Here is a 19,335-nt window from a genome sequence, read left to right as displayed (position 1 = left end):
TCCATTTCCCGAGCAAGCTGATTCAAGCCGATTAGCATCACCCAAAAGAGGAAGGTCGGCCATCTGAACAGGAATACGAAATGCCCGTTCTATCCGAATCGAGCCAGGGGGATTGGGCCCATCAAGGTTGGCAGCTGGATCTAATGCTCAGGGTCTTCACACTTTCCACTATGTCGTTCTGTATGTATTGTGAGGGGGCTGCCTAAATGCACGCTCGGTCTAAGATAGTATGCTAGGCGATAATGCAATGCATGCCACTAGAAATGGATACATTTGAGACGGTGCATCCAGTGTCCGCAAAGCAGGCGAAAGCAACGTGTTGCTTGCAGACACAAGTGCGAGGGGGTTGGACTGCTTGGCTTCAAGCCTATTGGATTCATGAAACCGAACTACTTGGGATCCGGCAGATGGTTTATGATGTCATATATCCAGACTTTGGTTAAGAGGTGAGGGGATAGAGAAGCTGTGTTCAAATAAAATGGTATATATTACAATAGCATGGCCATGAACAAGTGAGAATAGCGGCTGTGGAAATGGGAAGAGAGGATTTACATTATAGATTAAATAAAAGTGTAGGTGTTCAAAAAATGAAGGTGCGAATGTCGCCAAACACCTTTTCGATGTTGGGCAGACACGCGAGCTGGAGCATTGGGGGAGGCCCGCACAAAAGCAAGATAGTATCAGAGTGATCGTGGCAGTCCGGGAATATATGCTCGCGGATCATAGTTTCGTTGACATATCCTTCGCTATAGGCCCAGCCAGCTGGGGGATTGTTGAGTGTGTACCATATTTTGATCTGGCTCGGGTGAGCTGCCTCATAAGCGCTCAGTTCTTGGTACAGCAGAATGTCATCTTCCGTGCGATTGGCATAGATGACGTTCACTTCGGTGGTGTCACCGTGCTTTATGGCTTCTGCCACGGCCCGAAGGACCTGGAAAATGGGAGTTATTCCCGTCCCGCCGCAGATCATCCCGATGCGTTTGGCTTGGCCGGACTGTTTCCCATGAGCCCATCGACCCCTGCCTTCGTAGAGGAAGGATCCCGTCGGCCCTTTGATGTCGATTTCATCTCCTGGTTGCATCGCATCAAGCCACTGGCTGAACTTGCCGCCCTCAGGAAAGTGAGGTAGCAGGGGCCGATACACCTTAATCACAAAATCCACATGGCCAAGCGCATCCTCCTTGCTGACGGGGGTGTACGAGCGAATGAGCGTCTCACGGGTACCACGGCTTTTGAGGAGGACGTGCTTTCCAGTCGGAAGCCCAAGCGGCATACTTGAATCAGGGAACTCAAAGCGGAAGAGACGAGTGTCGTGCGAGAGAATTTGCTTCTCTTTGAGCTTCATGGTTTTCCACTCCCTCTGACTAAGAAACACCGTTGTGACGGGGACTGTGTCCACTTTGCCATTGGCCTTCGGGAGGTCCTCCGAAGGCACTGGACGGCTGCCACTCTCCTTCACTTCGCCAATATAATAATCCTTGAGCATGTCGTGGGCTTTGCTCGAGTGGATCGCGTTGAACTCTTCGGTTGCGTCACCTCCTGCGTTGAGCATGATACTCTCGGCTCCTCCGGGATGTTCCTCGAGGAAGCGAGTGCAGTCATAGACTTTGCCTTCAATAATGATCCAAACGTCATCCTCCTTGTCATGTTTGGCGATTTCTTCTTTCGAAAATGTTCTGCCACCTTCGCTGATTCGATCGGGGGTTGCCATCGGAGCCTCCTTTTTTTCCGGAATGGGCTGCTCCGGAGGCGGCATCCACCCGCCAGACTGATTGCCTGGTACCGTGGGATGTTGGAAACGCAAGCCAAATTGGGGCTGCCCCTTTACACTGAACTCACTGAGCGACACCTTCACCCGGAACCAGGAGTTGTTCATCATTCCCATTACATTCCACGTCAGCTTCCCGGGTTGAGTGTTATGATGACTATCCCACGCACGGCACACGATCTCTTTGCATTGAAGTAGTTTCCGCACAGGAATGTCAGCGCTCCAAAAAGCCCAGCACCAATACCGGCGTCCGGCAACCGGGCTCAATTTCTCCTCAGGGTGATAGACCGTGCCATCGATCCAAGTTTTCCCGTCATCGAGAGACGCCTCTACACGGGTCACCTTCTTGCCTCCTCCGCTGTACGCATAGCCGCCGACGGTATAGTTGGAGTCTAGTTTCCCTGGTGTGAGGGGTAAGACCTCGTCATGGGCAGGGCTTGTTATGGTACTGTTTGTATTAAGCTCATTGATGACGAAGTCGGGATTGCTCCAAGCATTCTCTTTATTGGCTCTCTCAGCGTCGTAGGTGGAGGGAAGGACCCGGTTATCATAGATATGATAGTAGTTATCCGACTTTCAAGTTATAGAACAGGATATTAGGTTTAAGACAACTAAATAAAATTTCCGTGGGCGATATAGTTCATACCTCATCTATTGTTAATGTGATTTTCTTCAACCATTTGACGGTGCGACCTCCTATGCACCCCGGCAGTATCGTCCGCAATGGGAAGCCATGATCGGGATGCAGTCGCTCGCCATTCATTTCATAGGCAAGTAATACATCATTGTACTCGCCCATTGCTCGTTCAACGCTGATGGAGGTTCCATAGTATCCCTTCGGCAACTTGTCTGCACCCTCGAAGCAAACCCATCTTGCACTGCTTTGCACACCGCAGAGGTTAAGCACGTATCTTAGTGGTACTCCTTTCCACACAGCAGTGGACACGGCAGCTGCACCCCAGTTAAATCCAATGGTTTGCTTGACCATGTTCTGCTCCTTGCGTCGGTTGCCTGCGCACACCATCGTTACAGGCAAGGTCACTGATGGCATCTGCTCAATCTCATCCATGGAGAAGATGATGGGTTTGTCGACAAGGCTAGTACAGGACAGGAGCAATACAAAGTTTAGTATCTGCTTCTATGACCAGGCCATATTGCTTCAAGCTGCTTGCGCCATACACTTACCCAGTGATCTCTAGTGTGTGCTGGTGCCAGGCGAGCTTTGGGACTGCGCCGTGGTTTCGTACGTAGTGAAGCGGAGTGGGGGTGAAGAAGCCCGCAGCCATCAGCTTGGAGAGGGGGGCCTCGGCGTTGAAGGGGTGCTTACCGGTCAGCCGCACCATGTCCGGATGCCGCTTCACCCAGCAGTCAGGCGTCTTCAAATCTCTCTCGTCCACCTTGTCGGATGGCTCTTTGATGGAGGGGTGTGGTGGGGACAGCGGGATGGACCTCTTGGGAGGAGGAGGGGTCAAGCAAACAGGACTTAGGGAGGGGGGAGACATCTTGTTTAGACTTGGAGGGGAAGTTGAGATAGGAGAACGATGAGCATGCAACGAACAAACAAACAAACGAACAAACAAACGAACAGAAGACGGGGGAGGGGGGAAGAGGAATTGGGGAAGAGAAACACGGAAATGTTTCGAGAAGGCACCGCCAGAGGGATTTATAGGATCAATTGAGATATGAAATATTTGTTTATTTTCTATATAGGGAGTTGTTATTTTAACACGGCCATTGTGCCTAGTGTATGACACCCCCTCCCCGATTGGAGTTCGTATTCGAAATTCGCTCACGGCTACCGTGATGAGGTTTCTTGTCGTGGCCCCGTGATTGGCCGGATATCCAAGGCCCGATAACAGCGATTAGAGGCTTTGAAGATTACAAGATTCTGAGCGTGATAAAGAACTGGTGGTGTATTAATTAGACATGATAGGAACTTTTGCCCGATGAGATTCAGAATGAAACCTAGGTCTTGAACCCTTAGGTCGTGGTCAACAGGCCCACAAATCAAAATGACGCCAAGAAGACAAGAATTAACAGTCTGTGGATCAATGCAAAGCAATTGCTTCCTCGTATGAGCATAGGAAAAAATTTTAGCAGTGCAAAAGGAGTCGCTAGGTTCCTAGGACACAGCCTGGTTGACTTAGGGTCCTCTTCCGCAACTTGTCTAGTCTAGGTAGTAGAAGGGCTCTGAAATCAACTCTCACCACCTGTTGTTTCAGAAAGCACCGAATTTCCAACCCTGTCAAAAATTCTAGTTAACGATTTTGACATGTGGATAAGATAATGACGATTGGTTATCAAGGGCGGTCTCAAATTTGACCGTCATGATATAGGGGATAGATAGTCTTCTCGGAAAGTTCACCCTTTTGCCTTTTATCAATTGATACTCGTTTTTTTCAGGTGCATATCAATTGATAAAAAGAAACAAATACACAAACAAACAAACGGAGCTTCTACGGAGGAAACCAAACAGCCTATCTTTCAAACAAATTCGTAAACAGAAGTTTTCCCCCTAGTTGACCATGGCACTTCCTCATGCATCTCGAACACCGGGTGTTCTTGAGGTGATGGGGGCGGGAGAGCAAGCGGTAGATAACGCGACCCACATGTCGTCATGTGCAGACAAGCTAACTGTGCCTATCACCGGGTGCAGTTCGCCCCACCCGGCTTACCAAAACCTATGCCTCCGAAGATTGAAGGCGGGAAAGTGACGGGGACACGCTTCTTTTGCACGCATTCCCCCAAGCTTAATTTCCTCCGCAAACTTAAGGTTGCAAAGGATTTTTCGTTGGTTTTGGATCAAGTTTTACATAATTTCGGTCCCCCGATCGACTCTCCGATTACTCGAATTCGTGGCTCCTATCAGTTCAGCGGATGGTAACGTATCAGCCTGGCTCTCCAAACAGGGCGTGTAATTTGGCCGCAGATGTTTCTCCATCTTTTTTTTTCACTTAATCGCTGGTTAAGCAGATTAGATATATATTGAAAAAAATTCAGATCACAGACCAAGTCAAAAAAGCATATAAATAGGCTGCGCTTAAAATGAACCCTCGATCCTGACATTTTACAGAAGGAGGTTTTCAAAGTATCCTTCCACCACCCTCGTCCTAAAGGCCCCCAATTTGCTTTCCATGTCCATATTTATATTTCGCAATTCTATCCCGACCGATGCCAAGAACAAGGCCCTCCGCATCAAACTGTTTTCCGTAGGGCGGCCCTACATGCGCGCATTCCACTTCTCATGGCTTGCTTTCATGGTTGCCTTCTTCAGCTGGTTCTCCATCTCCCCACTCATGCCCACGATCAAGAAAGAGCTGCAGATCACCCCGGCCCAGGCAGCCAGCGCCAATATGACCTCGGTCTCCGCCACCATTCTCGCCCGCATACTCATCGGGCCGCTGTGCGATCTCTTCGGGCCCCGGCGGGTCATGGCCTCCCTGCTGATTGTCGGTGCCATCCCGACCGCTTTTGCGGGGCTAGTCTCGAACGGAAACGGCCTAATTGCCGTTCGTTTCTTCATCGGCATTCTGGGGGCTGCTTTTGTCCCCTGTCAGTTCTGGACCACACAGATGTTCTCTCCCCCCATAGTCGGCTCTGCGAATGCATTCGTGGGCGGATGGGGAAACATGGGCGCGGGGATCACCTACCTCGTGATGCCGCTGGTCTTCCAGCTCTTTAAGTTGATGGGCCTAACCGATAATTTGGCATGGCGGGTCACTCTACTTGTCCCTGCTTTCATTTGCATACTCGTGGGAATCTTCGTCTTCTTGTTTTCCGACGACTGGCCCGGAGGGCACTGGCGCTTAAAACGGGAAGGACCAGTCCAGGACACCAAGCGCCATGTCGCCAACGTCAAGACCGACACCAGCGTGATCATCACCGACGGAGAAAAAACCGTCGTCTCCTCGGATACCGACTCGGAGGCCAGCACTTCCCTCGAAGATGCCCCACCCCCCATCGAGAAGAAGGGCCTCCTTGCGAGCATGGGCAGCATTCTGCTCTCCCTTGTCACCCACCTCCTCAATCCAAACGTGGTGCTTCTCATGCTTGTGTATGCATGCAGCTTCGGCCTCGAACTGGCCGTGGACAACGTGATCGGAGAGTTCTTCCACGAGCACTATAAGCTGGATCAAACCCTGTCCGGAATCATAGGCTCGATTTTTGGGTTGATGAACTTGTTCTCGCGAGCGAGCGGAGGGCTGCTCTCCGACTTCTTCAACCGACGGATGCGGTCGCCGCATGGCCAAATCAATGGACGCCTTATAGCCCATATCCTGATCATGACGCTGGAAGGCGTGACGCTCATTGCTTTTGGGCTGGGGGCGGGCAACTCCATTGGGGCGGCCATTGCACTCATGATCTTGTTCTCCTATTTTGTGCAGGCCGCATGCGGCACTACCTTCGGTATCGTGCCGTTCATTGACCCTGGCCGCACCGGCGCCGTTGCTGGTCTCATTGGCGCTGGAGGAAATATTGGAGGGGTCATCTTTAATGCTGTCTTCGGAATCTATGGCAAGGATTATTTGGGAGCCTTTATGTGCGTTGGCTACATCGTGCTTGGCGTAATGGTCCTGAGTCTGGGCTTGCGTATACATGGGGGCTGGATACCCGGCACGATTTTGAACAAATTGCGCTCTTAATCCAATAGGCTTAACCCCGTGCTATCCTAAATTATAATTATATACATACACATATAAATACATCAGTATAGTCTCTTGCATTTTTACATTTGTCAATTTCATTTATTACCCCGCTCCCCGCCTTCTCTCCCCGAATTATAATCTATTACCAATCTATAAATTATGATCTAATTTTTTTATCGATCTTCAAGTGTGAATTTCCGTGATAGGAATGACATGTGAGGAGAGGAGAGTTATCTCACACAACAAGAGAACAAAAATAGAATTCATTCAAATTCGAATTTCTTTTTTCTTATCAATTCCGGTAGTTATCTCTGATATGTGTTCGATGACATGTCTAATTAGATATTCCATAGACTGCAATGGGACCTCTAAGCCCAAAATGGGGGGGGGAGATAGCATCCTATATTTTGTTTTGGGTTTCCAATACTTGACATACCAGATAATGAATTTATCAAACATCCGGGCTTTCTCAGCATGATAGAAAAAAGCGTTGCAGATTTCTTCAAAGGGGAGCGTCAGCTGAAAGTTATATTTAATTCAATATCCCCACCTATTTGACAGCATGTTCGACTAAAACCCGAAAGTAAAAAAAAAAATTGAATATAGTTTAATGTTAACAAAAATAATTGGGCTTACCTTCATTAGGCAGTTGTGGTTTGGAAGATTTATATTCAATTTTCTATGGTGACAATCAATTGTCTGAAGCTTCACTAACGTTATGTGAGGAGCCAAACTTTCATAAACTAAAACCTATTTATTATAAGAAAATGGTATAATAGCTTGGTTGATAAAACAAAAGGTTTCCCTCTCCTGTAGGAGTCTCTCGTTTTCATTGATCCTTCACCTATCACCAATCTGTATCCTCCACCCTAAGTACAATCCTGCCAGCTCCTTTTCCACTTTCTACCAAGTCATGTGCCATTTTCAAGTTCTCCACGTTGAATCGATAGCGCTGGGAAGCTGTCGTTTGAAGCAGCCCTTGATCCACCCGACGGGAAATTTCATCGAGAATGTGTCCTTGCGTTTCAATACACTCGCCAGTGATCGATTTGGTGAACATAGCCTCCCATGAGAATGAGACTGACTTCATCCTCTAAATTTTTTTTAAAAAAATTTAGGCTTGAATAGGGCCAAATTAACAAAATTAACAAAGGTTTTTTTTTTTTCAAACTCACCCACTTCCCAAGAGAAACATTCTCAGATAAAGAAGCAATGCTGACTACATGTCCTAGAGGTTTGACGAGGTCGAACGCCTGCACAATATATTGATCAGCATCATAACAAATGAACACATAGTCGACGGCTATCCCAGCCTTATCAAGTTGAGGGCGGAGAGGCTCCCGGTGATTGATGATGTGGGTCGCTCCTCGCGCCTTGCAATATTCGGCCGTTTCGGGGCGAGAGGCAGTGGCGACTACAGTAGAGAGGTTGAGGATTTTGGAGGCAATGCTGATGGCAATGCTGCCGACTCCGCCTGCCCCGGCAATGATCAGAAGAGATTTTGGGTTCGTCTCGGAGGATGTAGCAACTGGGATGCGCATCTTTTCGACTAATGCCTCCCATGCAGCTAAGGAGGTGAGGGGAAGGGCCGCAGCATCCTCCCAACTTAGAGATTTTGGCCTATGGCCTGTGATACGCTCATCTACCAGTGCATATTCTGCATTGCTGCCGGGGCGGTTGAGCGACCCAGCAAAGAAAACTTCGTCCCCAATCTCGAAGCGCGTCACCCGCTCTCCTACCGCTTCTACCGTCCCCGATGCATCCCACCCGGCAATGACGTGCTTATCCTTGATGGAAAAAGCTTCAGGGCTCTTTCGCACCAGAATATCCAAGGGATTGACTGAGACGGCCTTGATCTTCACGACGAGGTCATGGCCCCTAGCAGTAGGCTTCGGGACCTCGATCACCTTGAGCACAGACGAAGGGCCTTTCTCCGTTTGGGAGATGGCTTTCATCAGATTAGTGGAAGCGTCAGTCATCGTTTTGAAAGAGTATATTGAAAAATTCAAAGCTTGGATGAGTTTCGAACACTTCCTTGGTGCACACGGTTGATATATACTTGGGGACTTGCCTTGTGATGATTTTCTCCCTCTGATTTTAGTTTCTCTGACACGAAACGCCCGATTCGTTTACAGAGAGTTTAATTTAGAGAAAATGGAAATGGAACGAATGTCCTCCTTCCCTTATCCTCTGCATGCTATTTAAATGCTCATTCAAAGGGGATCTGAGCATTTTCAATAAAATAGAGATGACTTCAGCGATGATGTAATTGGCCTCTGCTCACGACAATCCATTATTAATCTGTAGCTTTCAATAAGTTAAATGAAGAGCCTATTTTCAAACGACCGTGAGCACATTCCATTTAAAGTAATCTTGAGCAGGTGACGTGTCCAGATTTCCATATCATTGAGTGTTCTTCCCAGGATCCTTGAGATCGAACTGAAAATGCCTTGAGGTGATGGCTAAAAGTTAGCCCTATTCCACTTCACAGGATATCGTATTATAGGACTGACATACCATTTCACCGACCATGCTAATGGCCAGATTTTAGCGAGGCTTGAATTCTCTCGAAATTGCCGCAGGCCCAAGCCGAAAGGCGGTAGATAGAAATACATTGAGTGCGAGAATGAAGAGCACTATGAAAACGCCTAGCCCTTCTTGCAAATATCCATTATTAAATCTTTGTAGTGTAACCTACCAATGATAATATCATTGAGACATTTAATACTAATTCTTTGCGCCTACTTTGGAACAATAAATGATGTCTTTATGCTTTGCTCGAGCTTGACACAAGATAATTAAGATGAAACTTCTACTCGATACCCAAAAATTTGCCACACTCTCAAGGCACAAATAATTTTATGAGATGCATCTGCGATAATGAAATTCCAAATATATCAATACTTTAGTAGATATTATATCGCCATGGAGCGATCTCTCGGCACCCGTTATTCGGTTAGCGGAGAAGCTTTGTCCTAGCTTTGTATCCACAACTCCATTCATTATTTCTTCTCGAATCTTGTAAAAAGTATCTCTTCAGTTTCAAGTTGCCTTATGTTTCAACAATAGAATCGACCGTCCTAAGGTAATATGAGCAGTACCAGACCAGCATCGCACGGGTAATCAGACGCATAGCAAGGATGAGTAATCTGTACTTTTTATAATGTTAAATATTGAGTATGGAGAATTGAGCTGCGAAGAGAAATATGATATAAAATAAAAGTGTTAATAGAGGGGTAGGGGTAAGGGTATTTGTCCCAAATAAAAAAAGAACAATTACAAGAAACATGACTGAAGCACTGAGGGTTCAGTAGCCAAAAAATTAAAATAAACACACACAAAAAACAAACACACTAGGTTGCATATTATATTCCGTTTGGAATGTCTTTTGTTGTTCGTCGTGGGATGTTTCCATACGGATTGGGCAGCATTAATCCACCCGGCGTCTCGGGCTCAGGCAAACGCAGTAAATAATCCTCCACTGCCGACCACTGCTGTAGATCAATGCTGTCCCCCTCCGGCAAAACTATGTCCGGCAACGACGGGCAATCATCGGTACCAGCCGTTTTAGCGCTCCGTTTGGATGTGACCCGTACAAGCTGTGGTTTGGCTCGAGTGGCAGCTGTAGCGGTAGTGGTTAATTCAGGGGTGGAGGGAGTCATGCCAATTCCGTCGTAGGCGTCGTCGGTTGCAAAATGCGGAGAGGGGTGGATGTTCTCAGGTAGCTTAATTACAGCATCTCCTGAAACCATCCCATCCTCGAACATTCGTAGCCGCGGGCTACTTGTTCTCGTGTAGGAAGATCCACGGGTTGAGGGCGGAACATAGCCGATGGGAACGATAGCAGATGTGGACGTATTCCTTGGGTCGCTCATGGCCGCAAAACTTCCCGTATACAATTGTCGGTTCACTGGTTCGTTCTTTGTGTCTTTCCATGAATCCAGTGGCATATTGCGTGCCTTTGCCGACCGTGACTTACGCCTGTAACGCTTATAAGCATATATCCCAACTGCAATTACAAATACTCCAAGTACTCCGCCGACCACGACAGGGACCGGAGAACCGCTTGAGCCTGAGCCCGAGGACTCTCCACCCACAGGCAGACAAACTGCCTTCGAACATTCACCGCATGTACGAGTGACAAAAACACACTTCTGTTCCTGCGGACAGGTGGAGGGGCATTGAGGCACGGGGCAATTGGTGACACACTGAGAAGAGTTATCAGCGCGGCGTAAGAGCATACGCAAGGAAGAAGGGTCTATAGCCACTATGATGGTCAACCTACACTGCTGTTACGTAAGCCCCCTCAATTCACTTACCATTATGGGGAGAATGGGCCACTTCTGCCGGATCCATACGAGCCATCAGATGGGACAGAAGGGGAAATCAGATGAGAGATCGGTTGGTTCGCTCTTGAATATCGAGTATGAAAAAGCCAAAGTAAGGGCGGGAGGAGGAAAGAAGGAGTATGAGTATGGGACACTATATAAAGGTCATTAACGATACAAGAGTGTTCGGATGGAAGTGTGTGGCGTACAAAGGAGTGGGAGCGTTGCAGAGAAAAAGGACTGGATAGGAAGGGGAGCGGGCCACGGCAGCCGTGTTGAAGTGAAAGGTGGTGCAGAGTTGGAAAATAAAGCGCAGGCCGATTTTAGTCGGGACAAGGATAAACCTTGAGTTGTGTTTTCGTTGTGTGATGCCACGATCGGTTTTTTTTCATTTCTTGTCGTGCAAATATTTAATTAACTCTAATTATCCAGAAACAGGGTACTTTGTGCACGGACTTGCTAAGGGAAAGGTCCGATCATTCGCAATTTTTACAGCTTATCACCGACATTCTGGAGTAACAGTAAAAGCCTTCTCACACGGCAACGCCTGCGCACCTTGCTCAGCTCTGCAATGCAGATGCGCTAGCGCCTACGGAGAGCGAGCCTGCTTCCTCCACGAGGACCACGCCTCTGTCGCGTGGAAGAAGAAACAAGGCTTGGATGGAGGCGGTCCAATTGGGCCAAAATCGATCCATAGCTTGTTCGACACCACTCAGCCATGCTCTAGAAGTAAGGCCACTTTGGAACAAAGAGGATTACTTAATTCTGTTTAATTATTAAATCCTTTTTTTCCCGTAAATATTAGCCGTAATAAAGAGTTTTTACCCTGATGCTTTTGGCCTAGCTTATTTCTGTCCAACATCAACCCGAAAGCAGGATTGTCGCTCATTGGCAGGAATCTATCTAATTGGAAGGCAAAGCAGTTAAGAATGCATAAAAGCCGACTTTTCTATGTTTTTATTCATTATTCCATATATAAAATCGGGAAGAAGCTTGAAAAGCGAGAGGGAAAACAAAGAGAGAACAAGTAGGAAAAAAAAAAAATGGTCAAATAGCGGTTGGATCAATTAATATACAATATAAAGGGATGGTATTTTCTTCTTCTTTTCAATGTGACTATTTTTTGGGGTTAAATATGTATAACAACGTTCACATCTCCATTGCGTCATCGTCTTCCTCATCTTCCCACTGATCTTCATCTTCTGCTCCGTCCTCCTCTTCCTCTTCAGCTGTGTTACCTTCCGCGGGGGGGAGCGTGGACAATAATTCCTGGCAATGTTCAAGAATTGGTTCATCGTCATGATCCAACTGATGGTAGAGCTATTATAGGAATTTGGAAAATCGATATAAGTCGTTGAATTTCTTGTGCTTTCACGCAAACTTAATAAGATACCTTGATTGCGTTTTCCAAGCACTCCCGCATATCGTCCATGAGCTCGCGTTTTGCTTCCGGATCCGTTGCTTCCTCCATCATACAATTGTATGTCCAGCCATACAAATACCATAGGTCAACACTCTGGTCGTTCTCTTTTTGAAGGCCACCGAGCACGGTCATTGCACGTTCGTGGAGTGACATTTCAAGAAGAAGTTTGGTAAGGGCAATACGCGAATCGTATTGGGGAATGGATGGGTGGCCTGTATAGAGAGAAAAGTGTCAAAAAATCGAACTAGATTTGAAAGGCTTAAAAATAGGCCGAGAACAAAGGAAACTACCTGGCTCTTTCTGAATCCATAAGTCCATGCTTTTTTCGATTGCCTGTTGGGCCTCTTCATTCCTGCACTGGCTTAGCCTAACAGAGGCAAGAAGCTGATAAACCTCTGGATTTTCTGGATCTATGCTAGCCGCTTGACTTAAAAACTCTTCACATTTCTGTTCGGCATCCGGCTCAAAACTTTTGATAAAACTAATCAGCACATGTGGGATGAACAGAATAGGTGGGAGAATTACAATTACCAACAATCTGTCAGGTATATTTCAGTCATAGAGCATAATGCAGATGAAATTTTGCGGGCATGGGCTAGTGCTTCTTCGCTACTCTCAGGCATTCGGCTCCGTTCCTCTACCAGTAGTTCAACTCCCCGCCGATAATAGGCAATAGATTCCAAAGCAGTGGAGAGCTGACCGAGATAAAGATACTTCGAGTAGCCCTTGTTGGGCTCGAGTTGAATCGCCCTTTGAAATCTCTATTAAAATGAAGATGGTTAGCACCTAAATATCAGATGTTGCAGGGAAAAAACCACATACGCTAACCGCCTCCTCGAACATCCCAAGCTCAGCTTCCACTTGACCGAGCATCTCCAGCACATGTACATTCTCGGGCTCCAGGTCTAGAGCGCGTAAGCAAAATGTCCTAGCAAGATCATATTCACAAGATTCTATGTAGCTAGCGACTCTTTGGAGCAGATCTGCGGCCGTGTATGATTGAGGAATTTCCTCTTCGGTAGACATTATTGAGGGACAATTTTCGGTGGTAGAGGTGGCCATCGGATTGTACACAGTGTCTGAGGATGCAGATATTAAGATTGAAATAGTAAATATGTGGCTTATCGAGTAATTAAGAATTAGAATTTAGCTCAGCGAGTGAATGGCAGTCACAAGGCTTTCCTTCGGTGTAAGGGATTTTGAGGGAGTAATAAAAGATTGCTATTGACAGGGAAAAGAAAAAGAGAAAAGAGAGAAAAAAGAGTAGAGGGATAAAAAAATGAATAGATCATTGTAGGATAGGCAGAATAAATTCGCCCGAGTATGTTTAATTCTATCTTTGTCCAATTGAAGAGTGTCTAATCAAGAAACGAATAGTACAACTATGAGGAAGCATAAGGCATCAACCGTTTCAGTGCATTTTTTTGTGCTTTGTTCGCATAAGACATTGTCAGATTGGTAGAGCGGCAATTCATACGCTTGAATTTTCCGCCAGCAGGAATCCACCTAGAATTGAAAGAGAAAAGTTAAGGATTCGAGAATAGGCTACGAGACTAGATAAAACAGATTGGACCTTTTCTTAGAACCAGAGTGGGTCTTCATTTTATAAGACATGGATCTGATACTTGTGACCATCGAAGTGGCTGGCCTAAAGGCAGGAATGACTATAAGCAAAAAAGGATAGCATAATTAATAATTCACTTTTTTTTAAATCGCTATCTCCGATTGTCAAAGATCTTGAATCACCGTAAAATAGCGCTCTCTACGAGAGTAAGACATTACCTTGTGAGAAAATCGAGCCCAGCATCGCTATAATGTTGTCAGCAATTAATAAAATAAAGAAAACAACTCACGAATCCTTGATAAGGATTTGCACAAGCCACAAGAGATTAAAGTGTGCCCTAAATCGTTTTTTGCATACACAGTCATAACCTCTAGAGGATCCCGCTACAGCATGGCAGCGGAGCAAGTGCAAGCATTAGTGTCAGTAACTAAACTTTTCTAGAGCTCAACCCAATTATAAATCTAAAATTGGCTGGCGGATTTGTCAATCTCTATTATTTTCAAATAGGAACGAGAATGAGGATAATTCTAATGACAAAATTGTTCGAGATCTCGCGGCTCTCTCAGATTTGAAGTAACTACAACAAGCGCTGCAAATACCCAACCGAGTTGCATATTCATTGTATTACTATTTATTCTTTCCAATGCTTTCTAGGGGAAAGCAAGATGCATTAGGAGACTTGAAGCAGCAGCTTTTTGAGTTGCAGGAACAACTGGAACAAAAAGAACACCTGCTGGACGAAGTGTCATTAGAGCGAGGCCGTTTGCAACGCGAGAAGCTAGAGCTGTGTGAGATGTTACGGGGGCTACAGCGGGATATCGAATCGGTATCTCTTCCTTCCGTTATATATATTCTCTCTTTTGTACTACGATTCTTTATTGGCTTAATGGTGTTAATATGGGCAGGTGACCGAGGTGGAGCGCAACGTGAAAGCAGAGCGTGATGGGCTTCGCGAGAGGCTTAAGCGAATAAGAGAGGAATCGTATGAACCCCTCAAGGAAGAGGTTGACAAGAAGCGGATACAGCATCAACTTAGGAAACTGCCAAACCTGCAGGATGAGTTGGATCAACAAATGGCAAGGTAGGGTTGACTCTTTTCTTTTTTTTCTCGGCGCTGGTGCCCATTTAGCCTTTGGATATTGACTTGGGTGGTGGATGTTTCTCTTTTAGATACCTTGAGCAACGGAGACTTGAAAAGTCTTCCGCCCCTGGACGACCCTCTATTCAAGCATCCAATCCCTCCACCCCTGCCTCCTCCACCACTACCACCTCTACATCCCGCAGACGTAGTGGAGCTAAAAGAAGAGGAAGACCCCCGCGTGACAGTTAGATTCTGTATTCTACCCAGTTATTTCACACTGTACATAAACTCTTAAGCTCTCCTAATCATGGCCTTTTCTATCTTTACCTTTCTGCGCTCTCTCTTCGAAGAACACGCTTTCTCTCTCTACCTTTCTCTCTCTCTTTTTTTCCTCTTAATAAACAAGCCGTTATCGCCAAAATTATATCAAAATTTTATGTATTTATAAAATAAAATAATATAGTATAAAATAAAATAAAATAAATGAATACATAATCACAATAAAATTAACAGAGGAGAATTTAGAACAAAAACTTAAAGCCATTGTTGGAGAGTAGAGGTTGGATGCGAACTTGTAGTAGAATCCGTTAGCTTTTGTGAATTGGGCGGAGTAGAGGGATATTGGGAGGTTTGCGTTGCGGGGGAAGGAAGGCCATGGTGGAGCGTCGTTACTCCGGGTACCTGCTCGGTGGCGGTCATGGGTGGGTTTGTGAAGGGTGCTGATGTGACATTTTGTGTGAATAAGTGAAGGCTCTCTAAATAAAAAGGAGGAGGATGCGCCGTCAGTGATAGGAAGAAAAGAGAATTACACGATTTCAACTAAACGCTTTGGCGAGGAAAAGGGCAGAAGAGAGGAAATTTCAATGTTCTTACCTGTGGGTGAAGAATTCTGTGAATGACACATCTGCATTAAATCTCTCAACATCCACATTCCCTCAAACATCTCTAGCACTCGCATGGTTTGCTCCGGGAGCCCGAAAGAAGTCACCGTTCGCGGTGGGATCAGTATTTCCCCGCCATTGATAGCCAAGCCCTTCTGTGATTTTGAGTTTCGCCTAGCCTTCTCGGACGCCTTATCTTCGTATAAACTCCCGTCCTCTTGCAGCTGCTTTAACATAGAGCGTGGCAAATATTCCTCATGGTGCTGGGTTATAAACTCGAAATACTTGATCTTCGGGTCGAACACGCACCGTAAACGGCCCACATTGATCACCTACAGAAGGACTCCATCAAACGTCTGACAAAGTGCCATCAGACAATACCAATCCCTCACCTTGACACCATTCTGATAGTGATATATCATGGAAGCATGCGGACATACAACCATTCTTGAGTTGGGCGCTTGGAGAAATTCCTGAGTACTTTCAAACACTAGCTGAATCGATGCCACCCCTCCCATATCATAAAGCATATGGTAGAATCGGTGCAGGAATGGTGCGGGCAGATCTTAAAGATCAAAAAGCAAATATTTTAGCATGTGCCATCAATAAACCTAAAAGTCAAATACTATTTTAGACCCACCGAAATTTCGTAATTCCTTCCTATCGGTGTCGAATAGAGCGAGGCGCATCACTCCATTTTCAGCATAGAATGACTCTACAAATCCCTTCCAGTAATCAGTAGAGTTTTCCTAGCAATTAGGATAGAAAGACAGAGCATGATTATTCTAATTTCAAGAGAGGATCATATCCCATGATCTGGTCCTACATTCGGGGGTGGTGTCATCTTTTCGCTATAAGACATTAATCTTAACACTGCACCTCCGCCATCGAATCCTCTATCGTGGGATCCAATTGAAAAATTAAATTAAACACGAGCCCCAATGGATCCAAAGCGGTATTTTAGAGTAGCTTACCCTAAAGATTGCATTCCGACTGGCACCATCCCACTTCCAGCCCCGATCGGCGTTCTTGACTGCCCATTATTCTGCTGATTCGCCGACATGTATTCTATTGGAGGTCTCAGCGTATTTAACATGGTGGGGGTGGGGAAGAGTGTTGGTATGTTGAGACAAGCGTCTATATTTAGAGGTGTCAGATGAATTTCATGGAATGTGGAGGAGAGTAGGGTACTGCGGAATCCAGTAGGTCTTGTGACAATAGAGGTGAAATAGGCTTCTGAGTTCTTATTGCGCTGAGAAAGAAAATGAACTGTTCTATTCTTTGTCTAAGATATGAATCTCGTCTTACGAGGAAAAAAAAAAGTAAAACGGTTCTGTTCTCTTTCTTAGGAACTAATGGCGTGGGTTTCTATCCAAATTTTAATTTAAAATTATTTATAATACGATTAGGCAGCGAATTAGATAAGCCTATGTATATTTAGAAATCATCTGGTGTGAAATAGAAAACGAGTACACTGCAGGTATAGGATAGAGAAGAGGGCTATTAGCATGGAGGGGTCATTTTTGGCTATCTGTGAAGAAGATCTAGAGCTTGCGCACTTTGACTAGAAGCGGGCGCCGCATTGGCATAGTCAAGGAAGGCGCGTAGAGTGGCTCGGTGGCTCTGCGTTCTCGCTCGATGAAGGTCGGGGAGAGGGTGAATTCAAACCGAGTGAGAAGCTGCGATGTAAGAAGGAGGGACTCAAGGGTGGCAAAGGTCTGGCCCAGACTTCAAAAGAATAAAATAAAATGGTTATTAGAAAATGCGCCATATCCATTGAAGATAAGGGGGTACATACCAGGTTCGCGGCCCTGCATGAAAAGCCGGAAATTTGGAAGGCGACTCCCTTTTCACACCCACCACGTTTCCGACGGCATCTCTTTCTAACCATCGCTCCGGATTAAACTGCTCTGCATCAGGGCCCCATACCTCGGTCAATCGCCCCAACACATAGGGGCTAAAAGCTACCGCGTCGCCTTTCTTCACGAGAGCTCCGTTTGGAAGAACGCTATCCTTGACAGCAAATTTGGCATTTCGTGGAACGGAAGGGTAAAGGCGTAGTGTTTCATTAAATAGACTTAGGCAATAGTGCAGAGAACGTAGCGTGTCGTAATCAATTTCATCCGGGTCGAATTGTTGTAGCTCTTCACGAGCGCGCTGCTGAATATCAGGATGTCGCATCATCATGAGATATTGCCATGAGAGCTGCTGAGCGGTAGTGTCTCGTCCTAAAAAGAAAGTGTCTTTAATATGCCAAGAGAACCTTCTAATTTTATTATTCGCCCCAACCCGCAAGCATAAAATTAATCACCACATCACGAAGCTCCGCATCCGAGAGCCCTTTCCCATTCTCATCACGATAATCGATAAACATATCCAGTAAGTCCTTCTTTCTCGTCTTTTCCGCTCCCCTATCTCTGATCTCTTGACGGCGACTCTCGATGACCTGATATGCGTACTCGTCCACAACTTTTGTCGCCCGTTGTAATCTCTCCTTGGCTCCCGTTAACAATTCGCTTACCTGATAGAACACATTCTTAAAACGCATGTCCACGATAGTTTGAGCTTGATCAAAAGCTACTGCAAACGGAATGGGGTCTTGGGGTCTTTCAAGGCAATTAAAGGAAGTGCCAAACGAAAGTTTCCCGAAAGTGTCCAGAGTGAAGCGGAAGAACACGTCGCTAAGATTGAATTCTTGGCCACTCTCTGCGTACTGCTCGAGCACTTTTACCACGAGTTTGGATTCTTCACGGAAAATGCCTGTGGTAAGTTCACGGAAATTCTTCACGTTGAACACGTGTGACGCCTGCAAGAAAAAAAAACGATAAGCATGTCAAGGTAAAATATCCTCGTTTGCATTGCGCTACCGTCTTGCGCTGTCTTCTCCACCTGTCACCATCCTATTTTGTGTATAGCTTAGCTGGTTAGGGGGATAGAATTGGAAGATATTATTTCTTCCTCTTACACAGTTAAAGATCCCGTTGCCCAGCAATGGTCTCAACCGTTTGCTAAGCTCGTATCCTTTTTCAAAATCCTCAAAACTCCCTTTCAGAACATGCTCGATAAGCTGGGGATCGGTAATGACAAAAATTCGAGGGAAAAGTGGAAATGTCAAGGTGAAGCAAGGACCATATCGCCGCCTCGACCAAAGCATCAATTCAAGAATACTATGGCGGAACCAAAAAAGAACAGGAAAGCTTCCCAACAAAGGGAACTCGGTTACAACGGTAGCCCCCTTTCCGCTGTAGCGGCGGGATCCGATTGCGCGATTAGGGTATTTCACGATGAGGTAAAGAAGGTAGAGAAGAAGGATTTTACGGGGGCTCAAGGAGCCCAGAGATCTCTGTAGAACGGGGAAGATATCATTTATCTTCATTAATTTTAAGTCACGCAAAATTGACGTGATATATGCAATAGGGACAAGTTTTGACATGATTGTTTAACTACTGTAGAGGATCAACTTGGAGTTTTCAGTCAAAAAATCAATTTTCTTCGACTTTAATCTGTGGGAAAAAAAAAACAAATCATATGAAATTTAGTATTCTGAGAGATTTATATAAGTACGGGGCATGTGGCCTTTTAAGATAGGTCGGGGCTTTTCTCATATAGAAAGGAGAGTTTATTTGTCATAGACGGGTTTTTCG

The 19,335-nt window shown here is 45.8% G+C and overlaps 10 protein-coding genes across 10 annotated transcripts; 3 read left to right on the top strand and 7 right to left on the bottom strand.

Moving 5' to 3' along the window:
- Positions 1-580: 580 nt before the first annotated feature.
- VTP21DRAFT_9975 (uncharacterized protein) lies at positions 581-3,270 on the bottom strand (the record flags this gene model as incomplete). The annotated part of the gene is made up of 3 exons (XM_069400980.1): positions 581-2,341; positions 2,415-2,865; positions 2,954-3,270. 3 exons carry the CDS (start codon positions 3,268-3,270, stop codon positions 581-583), a joined length of 2,529 nt encoding a protein of 842 aa, XP_069253701.1.
- A 1,023-nt stretch (positions 3,271-4,293) lies between these two features.
- On the top strand, positions 4,294-4,652 carry VTP21DRAFT_9974 (uncharacterized protein; the record flags this gene model as incomplete). Its single annotated transcript, XM_069400979.1, has 2 exons — positions 4,294-4,359; positions 4,425-4,652. 2 exons carry the CDS (start codon positions 4,294-4,296, stop codon positions 4,650-4,652), a joined length of 294 nt encoding a protein of 97 aa, XP_069253700.1.
- Positions 4,653-4,902: 250 nt separating this feature from the next.
- Positions 4,903-6,411, top strand: VTP21DRAFT_9973 (uncharacterized protein; the record flags this gene model as incomplete). The annotated part of the gene is made up of 1 exon (XM_069400978.1): positions 4,903-6,411. The coding sequence occupies one exon, from the start codon at positions 4,903-4,905 to the stop codon at positions 6,409-6,411; it is 1,509 nt and encodes a 502-aa protein (XP_069253699.1).
- Positions 6,412-7,261: 850 nt separating this feature from the next.
- On the bottom strand, positions 7,262-8,393 carry VTP21DRAFT_9972 (uncharacterized protein; the record flags this gene model as incomplete). Its single annotated transcript, XM_069400977.1, has 2 exons — positions 7,262-7,507; positions 7,590-8,393. 2 exons carry the CDS (start codon positions 8,391-8,393, stop codon positions 7,262-7,264), a joined length of 1,050 nt encoding a protein of 349 aa, XP_069253698.1.
- Positions 8,394-9,779: 1,386 nt separating this feature from the next.
- On the bottom strand, positions 9,780-10,779 carry VTP21DRAFT_9971 (uncharacterized protein; the record flags this gene model as incomplete). Its single annotated transcript, XM_069400976.1, has 2 exons — positions 9,780-10,672; positions 10,734-10,779. 2 exons carry the CDS (start codon positions 10,777-10,779, stop codon positions 9,780-9,782), a joined length of 939 nt encoding a protein of 312 aa, XP_069253697.1.
- Positions 10,780-11,891: 1,112 nt separating this feature from the next.
- Positions 11,892-13,227, bottom strand: VTP21DRAFT_9970 (uncharacterized protein; the record flags this gene model as incomplete). Its single annotated transcript, XM_069400975.1, has 5 exons — positions 11,892-12,062; positions 12,136-12,377; positions 12,456-12,634; positions 12,697-12,926; positions 12,988-13,227. 5 exons carry the CDS (start codon positions 13,225-13,227, stop codon positions 11,892-11,894), a joined length of 1,062 nt encoding a protein of 353 aa, XP_069253696.1.
- Positions 13,228-13,547: 320 nt separating this feature from the next.
- Positions 13,548-13,972, bottom strand: VTP21DRAFT_9969 (uncharacterized protein; the record flags this gene model as incomplete). Its single annotated transcript, XM_069400973.1, has 3 exons — positions 13,548-13,671; positions 13,739-13,829; positions 13,948-13,972. 3 exons carry the CDS (start codon positions 13,970-13,972, stop codon positions 13,548-13,550), a joined length of 240 nt encoding a protein of 79 aa, XP_069253695.1.
- Positions 13,973-14,119: 147 nt separating this feature from the next.
- On the top strand, positions 14,120-15,059 carry VTP21DRAFT_9968 (uncharacterized protein; the record flags this gene model as incomplete). The annotated part of the gene is made up of 5 exons (XM_069400972.1): positions 14,120-14,148; positions 14,237-14,302; positions 14,384-14,555; positions 14,635-14,810; positions 14,900-15,059. 5 exons carry the CDS (start codon positions 14,120-14,122, stop codon positions 15,057-15,059), a joined length of 603 nt encoding a protein of 200 aa, XP_069253694.1.
- A 285-nt stretch (positions 15,060-15,344) lies between these two features.
- VTP21DRAFT_9967 (uncharacterized protein) lies at positions 15,345-16,787 on the bottom strand (the record flags this gene model as incomplete). Its single annotated transcript, XM_069400971.1, has 6 exons — positions 15,345-15,565; positions 15,684-16,023; positions 16,084-16,256; positions 16,332-16,440; positions 16,518-16,587; positions 16,666-16,787. 6 exons carry the CDS (start codon positions 16,785-16,787, stop codon positions 15,345-15,347), a joined length of 1,035 nt encoding a protein of 344 aa, XP_069253693.1.
- A 448-nt stretch (positions 16,788-17,235) lies between these two features.
- VTP21DRAFT_9966 (uncharacterized protein) lies at positions 17,236-19,124 on the bottom strand (the record flags this gene model as incomplete). The annotated part of the gene is made up of 5 exons (XM_069400970.1): positions 17,236-17,419; positions 17,490-17,919; positions 17,981-18,497; positions 18,559-18,591; positions 18,657-19,124. 5 exons carry the CDS (start codon positions 19,122-19,124, stop codon positions 17,236-17,238), a joined length of 1,632 nt encoding a protein of 543 aa, XP_069253692.1.
- Between the last annotated feature and the right edge of the window lie 211 nt (positions 19,125-19,335).

Source organism: Calcarisporiella thermophila, assembly GCF_041956535.1.
Source record: "Calcarisporiella thermophila strain CBS 279.70 unplaced genomic scaffold VTP21scaffold_6, whole genome shotgun sequence".
Lineage (NCBI taxonomy): Eukaryota > Fungi > Calcarisporiellomycota > Calcarisporiellomycetes > Calcarisporiellales > Calcarisporiellaceae > Calcarisporiella > Calcarisporiella thermophila.
Note: the sequence above shows the minus strand (reverse complement) of the source record. Positions and strands in the feature narration are given on the sequence as shown.